This window comes from Camponotus vicinus, unplaced genomic scaffold, assembly GCF_025532165.1.
Source record: "Camponotus vicinus isolate PSW18456_S1 unplaced genomic scaffold, iyCamVici1.0 SCAF_6, whole genome shotgun sequence".
In the NCBI taxonomy this organism is placed as follows: Eukaryota; Metazoa; Arthropoda; class Insecta; order Hymenoptera; family Formicidae; genus Camponotus; species Camponotus vicinus.
In genome coordinates, this window is record NW_028141978.1 from 1376417 (window position 1) to 1397061 (window position 20645).

At 35.9% G+C, this 20645-nt stretch overlaps 4 protein-coding genes across 7 annotated transcripts in view; 2 read left to right on the forward strand and 2 right to left on the reverse strand.

Moving 5' to 3' along the window:
* Window positions 1-10265, reverse strand: part of LOC145973455 (uncharacterized) — a 29249-nt gene extending 18984 nt beyond the window's left edge. Inside the window, exon 1 of the mRNA XM_083102853.1 lies at window positions 9908-10265. The gene's annotated coding sequence lies outside the window, so the exon portion shown is untranslated. The remainder of the gene's footprint in view (window positions 1-9907) is intronic.
* LOC145973459 (phytanoyl-CoA dioxygenase, peroxisomal-like) overlaps window positions 1-15471 on the forward strand; it is a 39609-nt gene extending 24138 nt beyond the window's left edge. For 2 of the 4 annotated variants that reach the window (XM_083102862.1, XM_083102865.1), the window contains exons 2-6: window positions 11995-12210; window positions 13533-13769; window positions 13861-14065; window positions 14155-14316; window positions 14387-15471. In XM_083102862.1, the coding sequence (XP_082958988.1) occupies window positions 12068-12210; window positions 13533-13769; window positions 13861-14065; window positions 14155-14316; window positions 14387-14524 (885 nt within the window). In that variant the 5' untranslated portion in view covers window positions 11995-12067 and the 3' untranslated portion in view covers window positions 14525-15471. Of the gene's footprint in view, window positions 1-11047; window positions 11146-11181; window positions 11436-11994; window positions 12211-13532; window positions 13770-13860; window positions 14066-14154; window positions 14317-14386 lie in introns of those variants that run through there. The other 2 variants (XM_083102864.1, XM_083102866.1) reach the window with 2 other exon arrangements.
* On the reverse strand, window positions 14091-16398 carry LOC145973458 (SREBP regulating gene protein). Its single transcript, XM_083102861.1, has 4 exons — window positions 15839-16398; window positions 15480-15731; window positions 15175-15390; window positions 14091-15005 (listed from the first exon to the last, which is right to left on the reverse strand). The coding sequence occupies exons 1-4, from the start codon at window positions 15950-15952 to the stop codon at window positions 14610-14612; spliced, it is 978 nt and encodes a 325-aa protein (XP_082958987.1). The 5' UTR covers window positions 15953-16398; the 3' UTR covers window positions 14091-14609.
* A 1338-nt stretch (window positions 16399-17736) lies between these two features.
* Window positions 17737-18996, forward strand: LOC145972936 (uncharacterized). Its single transcript, XM_083101984.1, has 3 exons — window positions 17737-18015; window positions 18109-18521; window positions 18624-18996. The coding sequence occupies exons 1-2, from the start codon at window positions 17852-17854 to the stop codon at window positions 18515-18517; spliced, it is 573 nt and encodes a 190-aa protein (XP_082958110.1). The 5' UTR covers window positions 17737-17851; the 3' UTR covers window positions 18518-18521; window positions 18624-18996.
* The last annotated feature ends 1649 nt before the right edge of the window (window positions 18997-20645 follow it).

Genomic DNA, 20645 nt, shown 5'->3' on the forward strand with positions numbered 1-20645 from the left:
GAAACTCGACTGGAGCATGCGCTCGTCCTTGAAAGAAGGTCACGCATTTATCATGACCTTGAAAAAACTTCTCTCAATCGACGAGGGAGAATTGTGGATGCCGCGATCGATCGGTCCTTCGGGATAACTCGGTGATAAGCGATTTTACGAGGGGAAGACGAAAGAAATACTGGAATCTTTGATGGACGGAGAGACAAATTTACCCAATTTGCGTAGCCAAAGCCGACTACAATTTACCGCGTCTTTTTATGGATTGTAGAAGCTTAGTTGAGAGATGGAAGAGATTTGATTCGAGGCAAAATTTCTTAAAAACGGAAATAATGACGCGGAAATGAAAAGCGTCCTTCGCTTTCGAAGAAAGAAGCGATTTCCGAGATCATCTTAGGATCTGATCAAATGTACGAGAGGATCATGGGGTAAGTCCTATGTAAAAATAGACACCCTTCCAGGAAAGACAGGCGAAGATTGTTGAAAATGTCCCCTCGACAAACTCGTCTTATCGGCGCACGTCAGCTTCGCGTACGCGTCTGCTTCTTTCAGTGCACGTGTCTAGATAAAAAGAAGCATATAACTGATTTGAGTGGGAAATTCTGATGCGGGACTATTATCTCTCCGGAATATTATATCCCTCCGGAACGGCTACTCGCTTCACCACAGCACAGGATTAATTTTAGAATTATGCAAATTCAAAGTTTGATAAGAGATAAAGGGATAAGATCTCGGATCGGAGTCGCCGCTCGCGGCTTGTCAGCATCAGCGCGCATTATGGAGTCTTACGTATCAAATTACGTGTAATACCTCGTTAAAACTTGTACCTAAGCCAGATTATAAATTTGAACGTGGGATCTCTTCAAGCTTAAGCTTCACCGGAGCTTTTAAGAATTGCATCACGATGAACGTTATCGTAACTATCTTTCCAGCATGATAAATGATGGTAAAGGATTATGAACGATCCTCAAATTTGTCGAAATTTCCAAGAGATCATTTACGTTTACGTACATTTCATAGCATATTTTTACACGATTTTTACACGGCTGCAACGCGTGCGAATTTGGAGAAATAATAAATTATAGTTTGAAAGATCATAAATGCTAATATTATCCTGGGAAGAAAATGTGCGTCTGTATGTGATTCTTAATTATATGAAAATGATATATATTTATACTTGGATTTATGACACACGATATTTTTCGCTTTATTACAGGAAGCTCGATTGACATGTCATTATTCGAAAATGACGACGATGACGTTCCAAGTCCTCGTTTCAGTAACGAGCCGGAAATATCGATATGCGACGTATGTCATAAATTCAAAGGTTGTGCAAATAGAGAAATACCACTCGGATAACTTTCATCCCATTAAAAATGATCTTATGACCTCGGAAAGTTCCGTTCGAGAGAAGTAACAGTTTTTAAATCGCGAAAAGACTAATAGTCTAGTTAGAGACCGCTCTCCTTGGATTCTTCTCTTTTATATCACTCGATGAGTATCGTGAAAACTTTTTGCTTTTCTTACTTTCGCTCTGCTTTTCATTTCATCAATGATTTAAATTCTTCAGGATATTAATGCCGATGCGCATACATTACGTTACTTTCAGTTTATCAGCTGAAATAGTCTATTCTAAATTCCAAAAATCTGTTATTAAAAGAATATTTCATGACTTTGGAACAGTTTATATATTTCTTTCCCTCCTCCTTTCTTCAAAAATACACACTATTCTAAAGACACGTCAATTAAATAGAAACACATGTAAGACACATTCTAAAACTATTCCATGTTCCAAGCCTGAAAACAGTTCGGCGGCAATTTTAATTTCAATGATACTTCGTGACAAACTACGGCATGTGATTTTGTTCTGACAGGAAGATTGATTCGTCAAGTTAAATCATAATAATCAGAAAATTGTCGCTGTTGCAAAATCGAAATAATATATCGAAGGAAAAACAACAGGATATAGAGATTTCCTTGTGCGCCAGATGAGATTGTCGCGACTCTCTTAATCAACACAGTGACATGTCTCAATCGACGATCGTATGTTTACCGAGCCTGCATTTTGCATACGATTGAGATTGTCTCTGACATAAATTAATTGTCTTTGAGTAAAGACGACTGAGAAAGGAGATTCTCATTTTTTCTCGAAAGAAGAAAAAAATGGCTCTTTATTGCATAATCGTTCCGAGCGTATAGTTGTCACATTTATCATGAGTAATAAGTCATCAATATTTATAAAACCGACATAACGTGCGTGATGTAATTTATCGTTGATTACGTTATACTTTAATTCGCCGATCAATTTTTGATGCGAATAACGCATGCGATTTTCTTCCTTGGCTACGATAATGAGAAAATCGAACAGAGATCCAACGGCAGCAAAAGTAATTTCAGCAAAATTACGTGGTCGTTCCACACCCGGTTTCCCTCTCTCATTCTCGTTTTCCGTTCTGTTTTGCTCTGTGCTCTTTTTATCAGCTGGATCGATCTGAGAATGACGGATCGATCGTTTCTTAGCGAGGCTGTGACAGAAATGGAAAGAAAGAGACGGAGAGAGAAAGAAGTGTCCGCTAGCGTTTTTCCTCTAGGAACAAGGAAGGAGAGGGGCCCCCCGTTCTCTCTCTGCTCGTGTGTCTATTTTAACAAGTTCGACGTGCGTCGATAGAACGTTTGCAGCCAGAGCGGGATATCGTGTAAACGATGCTTCATGGCATTCGCTAACATGGACCAGAAAAAGAAGAAGGTTACGCTGCGCAAAGTTACGATGTCTGATTCATATCGGTAGTTTCGGACTTGATCGAATCACTCGTTACTGCAAAATGTTATCTGCTCAAAGTGTTTTCAGGCTTGGAACATGGAATAGTTAGTTTAGAATGTGCCTTACATGTGTTTCTATTTAATTGACGTGTCTTTAGACTAGTGTGTATTTTTGAAGAAAGGAGGAGGGAAAGAAATATATAAGCTGTTCCAAAGTCATGAAATATTCTTTTAATAACAGATTTTTGGAATTTAGAAAAGATTTTTTTTCTTTACAGGAATGTCAAGAGAAATCATTATATTATTATTCACTGTAATTTTTAGCACATTATATAATTTGTTATTAAACTTCAAATCTAAATTTTATTAAAGTAAATTCCACTTAGAATTACCTGAAGAATGTAGTTTGGTTTTCCAAAGCTATATTTTCATTCATAACTCTAACTCTATTGATGTTTCGACATTTTCGCTAAAGAAAAATCGATTACAAATTACATTAAAGACTGTATAATAAAAAAGACATGTGGTGTAATTTAGGAATAATTTATGTAAAAACATATTTGATAGATCAATAAAAGAAATATCATTATTTGCCATATTGTAGTACATGGTGGTAGTTAAAGTCGAAAGAGATTTCTCAGAGGATTTTCTTGATGAATCTAAGCAAATGAAAAAGAAGGTGAAAGAGGGAGAAGATTGAAAAGAAAGAATTATCATCCCGAAATCCCGCGGTTTCACGAAACGGAAGAGACGCAGATTTTTATCGCATTGGCTTCAGGATGGCTTCATGCCAACTCGCTGTCTGGTCCCCATAACACTGTCTGGTTTATACAATATTATGCAATGACACGTGATATATTTTTAACTGACATCATACGCGAATCCCATATTGTTCGAATAAACAAGAAAAATAAAAACAAGACGGTTTTGTGAGATGAACGATATATGAAAGGATATTGGGAGAATAATGCACGACATCTCTTTTCGAAAGCTATCAAGTGTCATTGTGTCATCGGCAAGCTCAGATTTTAATAAGTTTAACAAGACTAACGAAAATTTTCCAACACACACATTTCACGTTATTTTTCCATATTTTTCTATATTTTTAATATCTTACGAAACGTTTTCTTGATTGCAATTGATCGCATGGCGAAAGTGGCTATTAAACAAAGTAAAGATTATATATTTGATCTGAGGATCGCGCGACTCTCGTGGAGAGTTATTTTCTACGATTGTTGCGTTCACGTGACTGCCTTTCCATCGTGCTTCACGATCGTAATCGTCAATGATCCCAGGATTATTTTTTAAATAATTACTGACATGTCGACCTCTTTCCAAGTGAGTTATGGAAAATAATCGTATATTAAATCGCGCCGGCAATCCTTCCAAGGAAATTAAATGTTTCGTTGAATAATAAAAGTTTGCTCGTCATATACTCGTGTCAATATATGAACATTCTAATGTATTCGTCTTGCCACCGGGTATTACACACCGATCGATAATGTATATTTCGTTTCACGGTAAATGTGGTATATTCGTGCTTGTAACGTAAGAGGTCGGGGGAATATCGCGGTTACACAAAGTAGGTACCGGGCGCATAATGTTCCGTATATATTCATTTTCCATCTCTTTGCCGAAGACGTCCTCTCGCGCGGTTTCACAGATGTTGGCGGATCGTAGCCGCGCTCGAAGGATTACCCTTTAGAGATCGTTATTCTCAGTTTCCACTTGTCCATCTTGCTCGATAATTACGCTTGTCCCGAGGCATTAAACTAACTAAGTTAAATTAGCATTGTTTCAATTCTCTGGCGTAACGCGTAAAAATGGCGCGCGCGGAAGGGAAAGCACTTAAGAGGATCTTGATGGCGCGGTCGCGTATCGCGGTTAATCAAACAAATTAAATAAAGTCGTCAAGATTCACATAAAGACATTAGTCCGTTTCCGAGAAATATTTTTAAGCGAAATAAAGAATGAAGGATGTGCTTCGACTTTTCCCGGTCTCTGGCAATTCTAGCGGTCTTCATATAGACTTAGCAGTGGCAATTTAACTTCGGCCAGCCAATCCACTGAGCATACAAAGCACATTGAAACAGACGAACGAAAATGACGGGTGAATTCTTAAGGAAAATTTAATAGACTCCTCGTTCATTTGTAATTTCAATTTATAACTTTGCAGAGTACATTGCCGAGACGAAATTAAAATCTTATCGAAATTGGTCCATCGAAACGTTCCTTGTTATCGATTTCTGCCGCACGAATGGAATCTGCCAATCTGTTTGTGCAGAATCAAGTATAGATTTCCCGACGGTGCAAGCCCAGAATCTCAGAGAACCCGCATTCCTTGTTCCTGCCTTATTCGTTCTGTCACTTAAATGACGATATAAGCTTCAGTTTGCACGACCTAACCGCCGGTATTGATCCGGAATACCGAATTGAAACTGGACGAGACGACTGACATATCGATTCTACGGCATGTCCTAGTTTCGTCAAGTCAGTCATAAAGAAGGATACACCGTGCTCCTTTTGACCTGCCTTTATCTCGCTTGGCCGTGCACTTTACTCCGGTTTCTGGTCCGGGTGGAGGAGAAAGAAATTCTGCGTTAGAAAACAATCCAATTGAGAGGATCGAAGATGGATCCGGTGATGCGACCAGACGACACGGCTCCGGAAAGTGTTCTCCGCCGACCACCGGTGACCTTGGCACGCTTCTCCCAAGGTACACATCGACGTATCGCCGATTTCTTTGCGTCGACTCGATAACAACAACGCGAGATTTTCTCGGGATTTATATTTCAATACAAATAATATTCCGTCAAATATACAATAATAATTATCGAAATATCATTCACGCGCGTATGCATTTATAATATCATTTCCTAGGTATATGGAGCACGCTATTCGAGCAATTAACGCATGAGAAGAAGCGAATGGTTGATTCTGAGTTAATTCGCGGTGAAGACTGTCAAGTATCTCGCGTTGAGATGGGAATATGTCATCCGTAAGAAATTCCGCCTTGAATCGCGTTTCGCAACGTATGGCAACTGGAAAGTTCCTCATAGCATGCGCATCTCGCGAATAGGATCTTTGCGGTTTGTAGCTCGCGAAATGAAATATCGCGTGGATAAATACGACGTAACGCGGTTTAAAGTACGGGGATTCGGCCGAGTGACGTGAATCGACGCGCGAGTTATTTGTCGGGCCGCTCGCGAGTGTTTGTGGAACAAACTCTCTCTCTCGCATATGCTGTCCGTGAAATACGCGGAGGAAACTGCTTCGAAAACGTCGGTCATCCGGGAAAAAATATATGGTAGACCTTGGCCCAGGGCAGCACAAGCCCGACACGACACCTTGACACGCAATCTCTTTCCATGCTATTAATATTTCAATCATTCCTAAGTGCGTTATATATCGCGGAGAATAAAATCTCATCCGTACGTTAATCTCGATAGTGATGCGATTATTATGTCATTATCTGTATTATATATTTCGTGTCTCGAGAAAATAAGAGATGAGAGAAATGCATTATGGACATTCATTTACTTAATATCGAATTTGCAATTCTCTCTGCAAAATCGTCGCCGTCCAGCATCTTGGAAATTACATTTGCACAATTTCTCTTTAATATACTTCCGATTTGATGGAGTTGCAAGAGATAAAAACAAAAACCTAGACAATTCCAAATTTAGAGTTGATTAACTTAGCTATGACCGTTGCATCAATCGTACAATGGAAGGAATATACGAGAGGCAAACGTGAATAAATAGTTACACAACGCATATTCTAAAATGATCTAATTTTGCGAGGTACAAGGTGGTCAATGGTATACCCCATAATTCCAGAACGTAAACGCTGTAAAGCTGTATTTAAATGCATTTGGCGAGAGAAATTTAATGTAAAGTTTCATTCGCGGTATTTCCATTTCGCTAGCGATTGCGAGACGATTCAAAGGGAAGAATTTATATCATCGGCTGAGATATTCCAAGCGGAAAGTCAATATGACAAGGACTCATGCTAACAACTTTTGCCAGCGTAATGCGAGAGTAGCGCAATTCAGGATACGATCGTGGGAGCAATGTGTTTTTATTCAAAAAAGGAGAGAGAAAAAGGGAGGGTAATTAAAACACGCTTGTACATACACGCATTTTCGCGAAAGAAAGAAATATTACAAAACTGTTCGCTTCCTTTGAAAAGCATGACAAAAAAATAATCCGCGATATTCCCTCGAAATGAAATTAAGATGCAATCTAAGAGCGAAAGAATGCACTTTAACGTGCATATTCCAACAATAGATAGATATTGCGCGAACATATCCTCGAGCGCGTTTACATAGACACGAGCTTGTTCAAAATATAAAATGTCACGGTGGAAAACAAAGGGAGGAATTACATTCTTGCATACAAATCGAAATTTATCTATCCGTCATGGATAGAAACGATCCCCGTAAATATAACTCGCATTTTTTTCTAAGCTAACAACTCCGTTTTGCGACGATTGGTGAAATATTGTACGAAAGAGGAACGTCCCTCCGGATAGATTTTTCTTACTGGTTTTGGCGGAGACGGAGCGTCGTTCCTTTATCAAGCGAAGGTGCCTGAGAGTCTAGCCAAGTGAACCTGCATGTCGGCCAAGTCGGAATTCTATGCTTTTCTCGTTCATAAAATCCTCTTTCTCTATCTTTCAACCGCATTGGATTTTATACACCGCAAGCTCTCGCGGTATCGCTCTTTTCAAACTAATTAAATCCTTTCTAGTCTAAAATCACGTGCAGCTGTAGGTGTGTCGCACATGGGTATGTATACTTCAGGATTGATATAAATGATATGGGAACATGGGAAATTTGTTCGTAACAAGTTTGTTATTCTCGAAATTTAATTATTCGACGTAATATCTTGCGTAATAATTGCAGAACGCGCGCATGCGGAATATTTAATATTCCATTAATGTAACGCTCAGGTTTTTATTCGAGCTTAATTGCAATTGCATTGTAATTGCAGAGTTTCGTGTAACAGTTTTTGAACGTTCTTAATTGTAAGCGTTTTAATCGAAGCGCGATTTCGAGATCATTTACACCTTCTAAAAAGAAAATATGACATTTGATATACCCGGATATTCCATGTTTCTTCCTTGTCAGACAAACATAAATGTTACGAAGGATTGCTTAACGAAGCATCGCTAATCAAGCACGGCGATTTAATGGGTCGAAATCTCAACGGACTTTGATGAATTCAGAATAAACGGCGGAATAAACACATTTCCCTCTTTTCCCCCTGTCCTCCTCGAAACGTGAGAAAGTTTCCTATATATTATATTTGACATTAACAATATATCAAAGGAAGACTAGTAAAGTACGTAAACATGAAAAATTTAAAATTCTAACGAAAAAGGGGAAAATTACAACTAAATGTTTATTAAAAAGAAATAATGTGGAATTTTCTGATATTAATATTTCTGACATTCATATTTTAGTTATATAAATTCACGTTTTATTCGAATATGTGGCGTATCTTCGTACGTAATAATTTCACACAACTGTAATGCAAATAATATCGCTCGATTAAAAACGCTTGAAAAAATGCATAATCGAGCCAACTGTTTTACAAATCTCGTTACAAATACCGTTGCTAATAAATTAATGACAAATATTCGATACTGAATCGGATTTATACGACGGAAAAGATTCATATTGACGGGCCCACGTGTATGCATGCTGTTCAAGCTAATGAAAAAACACAGATATAACACGGATCGCTTGTTGCCTCGATAAATTACATAATGTATAACAACATTTGGTATACAAAGTGTAACGCGTCGTCCGGACGCTATCAAGGGGGGACGGTATAATTATATCTCGCAATTAATCGTGCGTCGCATACACGATATTAATCCTTCCACGTGCGGGTATGTTGCAATAATAACAGTTAACCCCCTAAGATATGAGATTGCAATGTGTTACGATGCTGCTGCGCGAAATCACAGTCGTCCCGATGACATTTTTCACCAAAGTTGGACGAGAGAGCTGTCATCAATCGCGGACTCGGACGGGGATTAGAATATTCGCGGACCCGTCGGAATTTCGCGTGAAAGAGGGGATTAATCCGCGGAAATGCCACGCGTAAAGAGAGCGAGAAAAGGAAGAAGAACACGCGAGTGTCTTCGCATATCACCCCTCGAAAGGTCGATTCGCTCACGGAAGGTTATAGACCTTGCCGCTTCATTATTAACGCGATGTATATCGATTTTGTCTGCCTGCCTCCGTAAACTCGTTTCTATTCTCGCGGTTGCGGATACGGATGAGAGACGAGGCGACGGGGGAGGAGGGGGAAGGGGGAGGGAAAGGGAGATCGCGCGAGAACTTCCGTCGAACGGCGATTCGAAAATTAATCATCTCGTCATGCCGAACAAGCGAATATGTTCGAGGGAGAGCTTTTATTTCCGCGAAAAGAGAGTCGTTCTCTCTCGACGAATGCGGCAGACTTTTAGCGAGGTGAAATGGCAAATGTCGCGCGAGACGCGCTTCGTCGAGTCGAAAAGTCGAGTCTGTTAAGTTCGCACAATAGTTTTTATTGCGAACAGCTGCGGGATCAATTCGATCGGTCTCTCTGAAATTTCTCATACAATGCGATTTTGCGGGAAGATTATATTGTTCACGTTAACGTGTATAAATCTGTGCGGTGCCGTAGGCTTTCCGCTAAAAATACGTCCCCGAGACGTATGGAAGCGGTTCTCGCGCGCACAAAATGTATTAATATATATTTTCCGTTATACCACACACATTTGACTTTTACGAGGTAAACTACCGAGAGTTAAAACGGATGTTAGATTAGGCAAGAATTTTCTTTTTTCAAGGCCGCCGTTTAGATCGTTCATTTCATTTATTTCCCAAACTATGTGGCATGTTTGGTATCCCATCAATTTTCCGCGATTTCGATTTTCTCGAAACTGAATTATATAGAATATCAGAATAAATAACATGTTACGCAATTAAAGAAAAATAAAGCTTATGCATCGTACAATCTCGCACGATTTATATCCCCCCCCCCCCGTAAAATTGATATAAAAATTAATATAAATAAATTATAACAATAACCTGAAAGAGTTTAGGAGAATCAGAAAGAAGCATGATTCTTTTTAGCAAGATAGAGAGACACTTGAAGCTTACCCAACGACGTATCCATCTCAAAGTCGCTCTGGAGATAAACTCAAAAGCCACTGATCTTTATATTTACGCTGCCGAGGATCGAGAATCCGGAGGAGATCGATGAAGATCTCTTCACTTGGAATTTAGCAAGCGTAGATCTCGCACACTCGGGCCTCAAGGAGATTACTCGATCGCGCGGCAAAATACTCGGATGTCCTCGAATACCCTTGGATTACCTCGTGATGACGGTGTCATTCGCGGAGAGTGAACTGTTGAATCCGCGCGCGCGGATGAACGACAACGGAACGGAGGGTCGTCGTCGTTTGGCCGGGAAGACCGACCACCCTGATGTATATCCTTCTCTTTGATGCCACGTGCTGATCGAGCGAGCGAGAGAGAGAGAGAGGAAACGGGCGCGAGCGACCACGTCGGCGCGTCGCGACGCGTCCGTCGACGCGCGCAATCGGCGCTTCCGGGATGCCAAGCAAGAATCGTGGTCGTTCTTGAATCGCCGGCTCTCCTCGCAACCCCTTCGAAATGACAGCAATTAAAATAAACAATTAAAAGATTGCATTCCATGAATTTAAGTCTGAAGAAATACACATTTTTTCTCTTCACATACAAGGTGTTCCTGAATTTAGCGCCAAAATCGATATAGCGGCTTTAGGACGTGAAAACAAATCGAAAATGTTAGTAAACATATGTTCGAATTCGAACGGTTTTGGAATTATAAGGTAATAAAGTTGCTTTCCTAAGACAATATAAATTGAAATCAATGTTGTTTAATGTTCTTCATTTTGTTTAAAGCTTTACAAAAGATGCTCAAAAATTCCTCCGTCGACTTCGATACACTTTCTAACACGAATTAATAAATTGTTTCGAGCATTTTGGAAAATATTTGGAGTTCTACGAATGACATTCGCAGCATTAAAAGTCGAATTCGAACATATGTTTTCATGTCCTAAAGCCACTGTATCAATTTTGGCACTGAATTCAGGGACACCCTGTATATGGAATATATTCTCTGCCTTGACAATGATTATTATTTCGAGATATTATAATGTATCATGAATACTACGGATAATAGTTTTTTCTTAATTAATCAGCGCCTCTGATTTATTCCGATTCCCATCTCTGGCGCAATTCTCAAGAAATCCAATAATTATTCATACGTAACGTTCTACTCTCTGTAAAGGGTCAATCTACCGAGTTATTGGATTACTGCCCGGTATCAACACGCGTTTGGAAACGTGTCGAGGGTAAGTCGACAGCGTGTAATCTGTTTCGACAGGTATAAGTGCGTGGTGCGTGATAGAATCGAGTGCGAATTCGACACGCTGCAAAATCCGGTTGCATCAGAGATGGTTTCGCTCCCGAGATCTCGTAACGTTTCGCCCACACTCTACCATCATCCCTATAAATCCACCCCTAAGCATGATGGGCAATTTTACGAGCCTGGTATCAGTATCTCGTAGATACTGATCACATTTTCGAACAAAGTCGACGGCAGGATATCGATAATAAAATTTGCTATATTCCTTCAAAAGAGGTAAAATTGTGTATTGTATAAATAAATAAAAGAATATTTCTCCAGAATTTATCGCAATTTATCGCATGTCGACATTTTAGTTTTTATTTAAACTGACAAGCACAACAATTGATGTATATTTCATGACCTGCAGTCATGAAGTATATTTTTTCAATTTCAAAAGCAGAACATATGATAAAAGATTTCGTATATTGACAAAATTAAAATAAATTTTTATAATCGATAGACTTATAAATTTATAATAAATTTAGGGAGGTTAAATTTATATATTATTTATATTATTCTTTGGAAATGTGTCATACACAGAACAAATTTGAAATGATAGCTTTATAAACAGCCATGTAGTCCTTGTCTGAATCGATCAATTTTCGATGATGATACAACTGTGAACGATATCAAAGCAAACTTATTTTTTAATCAGACTCTCTTTCTCTCGTATTATTTAATGAAAAACATTAAATACTCTGTTTAATCATGAATAGTTTTTAACAATTGTGTATCTCTCATATAAAAAAAGTGATCTTCATTATGCAAAGCAAAAAAACTTTATATGTTTCAGGATAGCAGCAGTGAGGAAAAGAGAAGTCAGAGAAGTCATCAAGTCAATTATATTGAATAGAGAAAACTGAATAATGTACTCCCCATTACCTTTGCGCTACACAAAAGATATCTCCAATCGTCTTACGATGAAACAAAGACTGTTTTATGAAAAGAATGGATATTTAGTATTTCCTGGCCTTATATCACAAGATGTGATCGATGAATGCCACAAGAGGTATCACACGATATCTCTTTCTAAATTCCCTTCAAAAACTTATTGTTGGAAATTAAATTTATATAGAGAATTTATATATGGAAAAGATTTATCATATATATATGTATATATGTCTATGTGTGACGAATTGTAATCAAAGATAGTTCATATTTACAATTATTATATAATGGCATTTCAAAGATAACCCGTTTATAATAATATTGAGATATCAATCATCTGTGTATCTTATGAGTTGGTTTGCGGGAGAAAATTCTTTATTTACGTATAGTATATAATGAAAGATTTTCGTTATATACAAGGTAATCTCTTCCCCCAAAAAAGCTCTTGTAGCTTACCTCGAGAGCTTTTCAAAACACTATAATAAAGTATTTTTTCATCGAGTACTTTTCGAGTTATGAGGCTTGAAATAATCTCTTAATTTTACATAAACCATAAAATATCTAGTAAAATATTCATTTTTCGATTTATCTTATCTTAATACTTTTATGTACAAAATAATGAGAAGAATCAATTGGTATATATAAAGAAAACACATAATTGTTTCGAAGAAAAAAATATGCAATTTGCAATTAACAATTACATATTTTTTTCTAGATATTTTATGGTTTATGTAAAATTAAGAAATTATTTCAAGCCTCGTAACTCGAAAAGTACTCGATGAAAAAAATACTTTATTATAGTGTTTTGAAAAGCTCTCGAGGTAAGCTACAAGAGCTTTTTTGAGGGAAGAGATTGCTCTGACACCCTGTATATTGAAACATACATACATACACATATATATATGCTAGAAATTAAATCTATACATATATGTATATATGTGTGTGTGTTAATTTTTTTCTTTGATCGTTCTAGCTTTTAATAAATGCCTAAAACATTTATTCAATATGGGTAAATATGTAGATGTTAAAAAAGCTTTCAAAGCGAAAATATATTTATAATTGCTACGAAAACATTAATTGAAAATAATTCTTGTGGACGATTCAATGACTACGTTGAATATATAGCTTGATAATCCAATGTTACTGTAACATTCTCGATGTTTTGGTAAATTTGCTGACGATATATTAACGCTCACGCAAACAGACTATGATATCACAGATATCTGAATATTCAAACGGGTAATCTCGGAAATGCCGACATAGGGATTGCAAATATCAGCTTTCTTTGATATTAATCACGTCATCAACATAACATTAACTCGGAGCGCAATATGCGATATATTAGTTTATCGAAAAAGAATCGTGAGATTCACTTTAAAGACTACATATGTCAGAAATTGTGTCTCTTGCTGAATTTCTGTCTCTTCTACTTACTCTTTTCAGATATGACGATATTATCGAAGGCAAAGTTTCACGAGACGGAATTATAGTGATGTATGATGTGAAGGATAGGAAATCGGTGAATAAGATACAGAATATAAATCAGGACCTGATATTCCGTCATTATATCGAGCACAAGAACATCCTCGATGTAGCCGAATGCTTTACGGGACCGAATATTTTAGCGATACACAGTATGCTCATCGCGAAGCCGCCCGACATTGGATTCGGTAGTTCCAGGTGATCGTATGAAAATCCTTGAAGTTAATATTAACAGCAGCATACTTCTCATATATATATAGCTGATAAAATAAATAATGCGCTTCTGCAGACATCCGCCGCACCAAGATCTGTATTACATGCCGATACGTCCAGCTGATCGTATAGTGGCCGCATGGACAGCCATGGAACCGTGCGATAGCGAAAACGGATGTCTCTACGTAGCACCTGGATCACACTGGGCGGATTGCCTGTACAAGCATAGTTATCCTTTAAATTCGGATGGTACGATAAATAAATTTTACCACGGAATAGAAGTAAGATATCTTCTTTTATTCATTCTCTTATATATTAACTTTACCGTTTTGTTAAATGATGATTTCTCTCTCTCTTTTTTGTTACGAAGGAGTTGTCTTCAATCAAAGAATGGGTTAATCTCGAGATGAAAACCGGCGACACAGTGTTTTTCCATCCGTTGCTCGTTCACGGATCTGGCGTCAATAAATCCAAGAGGACGAGACGAGCCATTTCCTGTCACTATTCGTCAGCGGATTGTAATGTGCTCGATGTACGTAAATAAGCAACGCGATTCCGTTATTCCGAAAAATTTTAACAAATAATGTATTTTTGTCCAATAGAACGATCCAGTTCAAGATACCATCAGAAGTGAGATCTTGGAATACGCGATGAAAAAATATCCTGATATAGAACTAACGTATGCGGATATATGGCGCTTTAAATCTTCTCTTGTGCGCGGTCTCCGATCTTCCTTTTAAACGTTTAGCGATCAAATTATTATATTTTAAAATAGGGATAATAATAACGTTAATAATAACGTTAGTATATAATATAATAATAACGTTAATATGGTTTCGATATAAATAATGTTAATATGGAAGGAAAGGGATCAACATCGGATTCATTTAGTGAACAATATAAGGTATAATATTCGGGAAGAGAAAGATGGGTAAGTAACATCACTACAGAAGAAGAAGTAATGACAACGGCTGGGCTATCGCCGTTATTTTTTAATGAATTAATATTGCGGCGCTGTCGCTGAGAATTCAACGGCTGGGGAACGTAACAATGCTTCGCGAGGGGATCCTTATAAGTGTTTTCGTGTTCCACGCTCAAACTCGAAGTGCGACAGACGGCCAAGCAAATCTGAAAGCGATCCGGATTACGTATACGCAGCCTCCCTCCGTCTTTTTGCATTCTTGCAGATCCTGACTTTCGACCTTTCATTTGTAAGATTTGCTGAAATAAATTTATATCTATTTTAGTTATATAAATTTAAACTTTTTAATATCGTGGACTTTTTGTCTTGAGCATTAAACCTATAGCTAAAGTCTTTTATATTTTCATATACATGTAACTGCAAACTGCAGGTGAGAAGAATAAGATTATAAAATCGATAAGTATCTACCTTATCAGGATTCAGGCAACAAGAGACGCAATATTCATAAATAGTACAACATCCTCGAGAATTGCACGTTTCGCAGCTGTATCTCTCTCTTTTGGCTATAGACGAAGTCTCTTCATTCTTTGAAGCCTGTTTCTGCTCTATTGTACAACATCCATTTGATAGAACTTTGTGTCTTGAACATACTATGCCACGTTCATCTACTATCAAACCTTTTCCCTAATAAAACAACATATATTATAAAACAACATGTATATTGTTATACCAAGGTAAACAAAATAAACTAGATATTTGAGACAAGTGCTTACTTGAATTGAATTGCGACAGGGTTGAGTAGAAACATTGTTCTTGTTTAAATTATTATATCCATATTTAATCATATCCATATTTCCTGTATTGTCTGCTCGATCAGGTATTTCCATTTGCCATAACAAAGGTTTACTGGGCACTCTTAGCTCCTCTGGAAGCATGTTATCGTCAGGTATCAGATCTTCATTATTATCATTAAGCATCATAGGATTCATATCATCAAGATTACTGCTTAAACTTAATGAATCTCTCTGTAAGAAGAACATGACACATTTTTCTGTAATAAAATTTGTATGAAACAATATATTAACTGACTCATCAGCTGCTAATCCAGCCTCGGTCATATGAATATACTTACCTTTTCACCTCGAAATAACGAAAAGGCACAATACGTCAGTGATAGAGCAAAAATGAGTCCAAGAACGACACGTCGTCTGATTAATCTAATCAGACTCGCGCAACTCCCAGGCATCCTTCCCGGTATCCTTTTGCTAAAGAGCTCCTCAAAACAGCTTGGAATTCTCCACACATGTAATCGCCGCACATAGTACTTGCGTGATCATCGTATCGTAAAAAATGCGGCGGAAAAGAGTCGACGACCGGAAAGAAAACATCGAAATGCAATCTCAAATTTGCAGATCCGATGTTGAAGAGAAATACAGGTAGAAAGAGAGGTTATATTGTTATTATCTTGGCTATCACGAGCATTATTTCGTCGAGCCGTTGCTATCGACGTTTCATTATTTCAATAAGAAACGCATGAAAACGGCTTCAATTGCCGTAAAATTTAACGTGTTTTGTTAATCGTACGAAGATAAATCGAGCAAACAACAAGGTACAGATCTGTTTCCTCTTGTTTACACTTTCTGCACTCGTGTCAGATGTCAGATGTCAGATCAATGATACCAGAATGCCCACGCTAGCGACACGCAACCGTGAATGGAGGGGGTGGCGATCATATGAGCGATTCATATGTCCGTTACCCCCTCCATTCATGATTGCGTGTTGTTAGCGTGGGCATTCTGGAGTCACTGTGTCAGGTTCCTCGCTTTCTTCCCTTCTCTAATGTATACATATGTATATTTGTCTCGCTTCCAGCGCAGAAAGTTCCAAGGAGTGTAATTTTACGACAATTTGTTTCATTTATAGTTACATTTTATTATATTTAAAATTAAGTAAAATACTAATGATGTATAAATACAGTAAATAACAAATTTACCGACACCAAGATTGCTATAAGCAGTTCACATAATTGTGAAGCAGATGTCATTACAGATATTACAGGTATTTAAAAAAAACCTTTGCTCGAATAAATGCAATAATAAAATATTTTAATGCTTGTTGTATCGATTTATATCGATACAAGCATTAAAATATTTTATTATTACATTTACTCGATACAACGATATTGGATGAATCGTTATGCTTGCGATATATGTAATAGCGGATATGTAATTATTATTTACACAATGTCATTGATGTGATCACAGTAAGTCATAGAAACTGTTCTGCATTATATTAAAAATAATACACAAATTTAAATTCAATGATGCTCATGATAGATGAATATCAATCATTTTTAAAAAACTGATGTTTTCAATGATTTAAAATCATAGACGTAGAATACATAGACTTCGCGTTTGGCTAAAAAGTTGAACAAATTTTAGAAGGAGACAACATGCTTTTGTGATGTTAGTTTCTTTGTCTATCAATAATAAGAGTGGGGCAAAAATTTAATATGGCCACTGCATTTGACGTATGTCTTGATCGATTTCTTTCCCCCACCACGCGTCATTAGACAAAGAACAAACTATCATGAAAATAAGCTCTCTCTTTCTAAAATTTGACGTTTTTGAAACAAAGGAGAGAATGGGAACGCGCGGTCTATATATTATACGTCTATGTTTAAAATACATTTAAGCATGAATATCTTTTTTTAATAATTTTGTTTATAATAGGTTAATGAATAAAATATTATTTATATTTATTATTAATATTATTAATATTATTTATACTTATTATTTGCAGAGCATAAACCCTAATAGCACAAATGTTCAAACAATGTCCAGAGAACGATGTTCAGAGAATATTCTCTGAATGTTCTCTGGACATTGTTTGAACATTTGTGCTATTAGGGAAAGAGAAGTATTTCGATATAAATTGAATATGCACATACAAATTCTTCAATCTTCAAGTTTTGTCAAACTATTTATTGATTTAATAAAACAATCAAACACACATACATCGATTATTTTTTTAAGATTATTGTTTTGTTTCATGGCTGAATATCTCCTTTCTTCCTGCGTAAACATGTATAAGATTATAATGAAAACAGAAAAGAATTGACGAAACTTTAAAAGTCACTTTTAATATGGTTTTCGGGCTGACTCAGTGGTTAATATCGTTTGTAATATTTTTAATCGTGTTGACAATTATTACCTGGTCCGCAGTGCATCTGAGTAAGAAAGATCATAACTCGACAGATATTAGCCTCAGATTTTTCGATGCAGACGATCACTCGATTCAAAGAAGTACGTTTAAAAAAAGCTTTCCTTCCGTAAAGAATCTTTAGTATTAAAGTATCTGTTATTTTTTTAATAAATCGCTTTCCTCCTTGAATGTACGTAGCTCCACGTCGCGAGTGATAAAAAATACCGATGGCCCGACATTATTCGTGGATGATCAAGGCTCTGAAATACCAGAAAGCGCGGAATTTTATAATTTTATAGTGAAAACTTTTTTCTCTAAGAATAGCACTGCTAATAGTATAAGAGATGATGCAACAACGATATTTGCATCCTCTGCCATCGATAATGACACAACGTGGAGCGAAGATGATGCAATTACGATATTTATATCTCCTCTCGTCAGTAATGGCACAACGTGGAGCGAAGATGCTGCAATAACAATATTTACATCTCCCATCAATAATGATACAACGTGGAGAAAAGAAGATACTACGATTACAATATATAACGCGTCTGATAAGTCTCTCTCATTATTAAATAATCATCAGAATATTAGCGAAAAATTATAAAATTGTAAGTGAAAATTTTATTTTATTCACATACATATACATTATATATATCAGCAATAATACATGCAATAATTTTCAAAAATAAATTCTTTCACAAATAATATAGCTGATATTAACTGATGATAAGTATGGAGCAAAATTTTTCGATATGGATAGATGACAAGAATTCGATTTGATGATAAGTATGGAGCAAAATTTTTCGATATGGATAGATGACAAGAATTCGATTTGTATCAATCTGTTGGAGTCAAATTTCTCGATTTTCTTCTGAACAAAAAAAATGGAATATGTCTCTAACATTTTCTGCTTGTACGAATATTTTTCGATACAAAAGCAATCAAAAACGCAATAGACGAAATTTTGATTCAAAATGAGTATCCTTTTTTGAAATTTTTTTCATTCTCTTGCAATATTACTTGTTACAGGAATTTTTTAGAGAAAGGATTATTTTATTAGCTACTGTTACGCGTTGTTTAATTAAGTTTCATTATTTTTGATGTTTCCAAGAATGTGAATTTACTGAAATAAATATAATATAAATTGGAATTGTATGTTTTAAAATTTCCTGAATATTAATAAAACATTAATAATCTTATATACATATTCAGTGTCATAAAATTTACATACAATTTAATTTTTAATAGAATTCCCTAGTATACACATTTTTCAATCTTTTAAAAAGAAATAATAATAAAAATTTTTGCAAGTTAGTGCTCTGCAAATTAATAATTATTAATAGTTACAGTTCAATTAATAAATTAATAATCTACTAAAATTAATAATTTACTAAAAATCGCGATTTTTTTGAATAAATTGCTATTTTAATCAACCGTAAAAGATTGTACAAAAACATATGATTTATGAGATTCAATTTTATAATTTTTTTTTTATTAATACAATTTATGTATTCTGTTAAAGGTTACATAGATTAGTATCATATATTTAATGTATCATATATATTTAGCTTGATGTTATATAAAATAAACGTTATTTATTTCTCTTGATATTTTCGAATTTTACAACTGCAATATATGCACATATCCATTTGAGAATGTCATGGCAACTTTTACAATATATGCACATATCCAACAACTGCAATATATGCACATATCCATTTGAGAATGTCATGGCAACTTTTACAAAACTCAAAAAGAGAAAGGCATTGATTGCAAAGATTCAAAATATTGTAACGACATTGTTACAAACGTTGGGATGGTTTTACTTTTTTCCTGAAATTTTTGGGATTCAAACGCGCACTGAAAGAGAATAATAGAATACTAGAATAGTAGAATACTAAAATAGTAGAATAGTAGAATACTAGAATACTGTCTACGAGAATAATAGAATACTGTCTACAGGTCTACAGATAGTCAAAAGTCTACAGATTTTGTCTACAGATTTTGTCTACAGATAGACAAAATAGAATGCTGTCTACAGGTCAGCAGATAGACAAAAGTTTTAAATAGCCACAAAGATCAACTATGAATAGTTCATATCTATTGAAGTGTCAGCAAACGTTTTTATAATCAAGAATTATTATCATTCCAGAGAAAGATAGGGATGTATGTGGGAGGAAGTCGGATGTGTCTTTACGCCCATTTGATCAACGAGCGACAGAATCCATCCGTGGCAACGGCATTGACGCATATCCTGTGGAGAGAGCATTCACACATTTTTCAGCCTAACGAATAATTGCTAGAAAACAATATTCGCAGACTAGAAAAATATGCGAGGCGCAGAAAAATATGTGAATATTATAATCATTCTTGAGTCTTTAACTAAACAAAAGATAAAAAAGATTAATACAATTGATAAGATAAGAGAGATCTTTCGGAGATATTTTCAACTTTTGTTTTATATTTTTCGAGAAGGACAAGGTGTAATGTTTGGATATAATATTGATAATTTTTATCAATTATTCGAAATATTTGGGTATACTAGGAAAAGTAGGGGAAAAATTATTGCACTGAAATTTTATTTTTAATTATTTATTGAATTATTTATATAATAAGATCTATACAAAACAATTATAAATAATATATTTTCTTATATTTAAGATACACGTCTCAAATAATCCCACACATGTAAAAAGTTTTTTTACATCCTTAGCCACTTAAAACTTTTATTA

Coding starts and splice junctions, on each gene's coding strand:
- LOC145973458 (XM_083102861.1), bottom strand. CDS start 15,952: ATGCCTGGGAGTTGCGCGAGTCTGATTAGATTAATCAGACGACGTGTC. Junction 15,732..15,838: donor CGTTATTTCGAGGTGAAAAG/GTAAGTATATTC, acceptor TTCTTCTTACAG/AGAGATTCATTAAGTTTAAG. Junction 15,391..15,479: donor CCTGTCGCAATTCAATTCAA/GTAAGCACTTGT, acceptor TTGTTTTATTAG/GGAAAAGGTTTGATAGTAGA.
- LOC145972936 (XM_083101984.1), top strand. CDS start 17,852: ATGGTTTTCGGGCTGACTCAGTGGTTAATATCGTTTGTAATATTTTTA. Junction 18,016..18,108: donor CACTCGATTCAAAGAAGTAC/GTTTAAAAAAAG, acceptor GAATGTACGTAG/CTCCACGTCGCGAGTGATAA.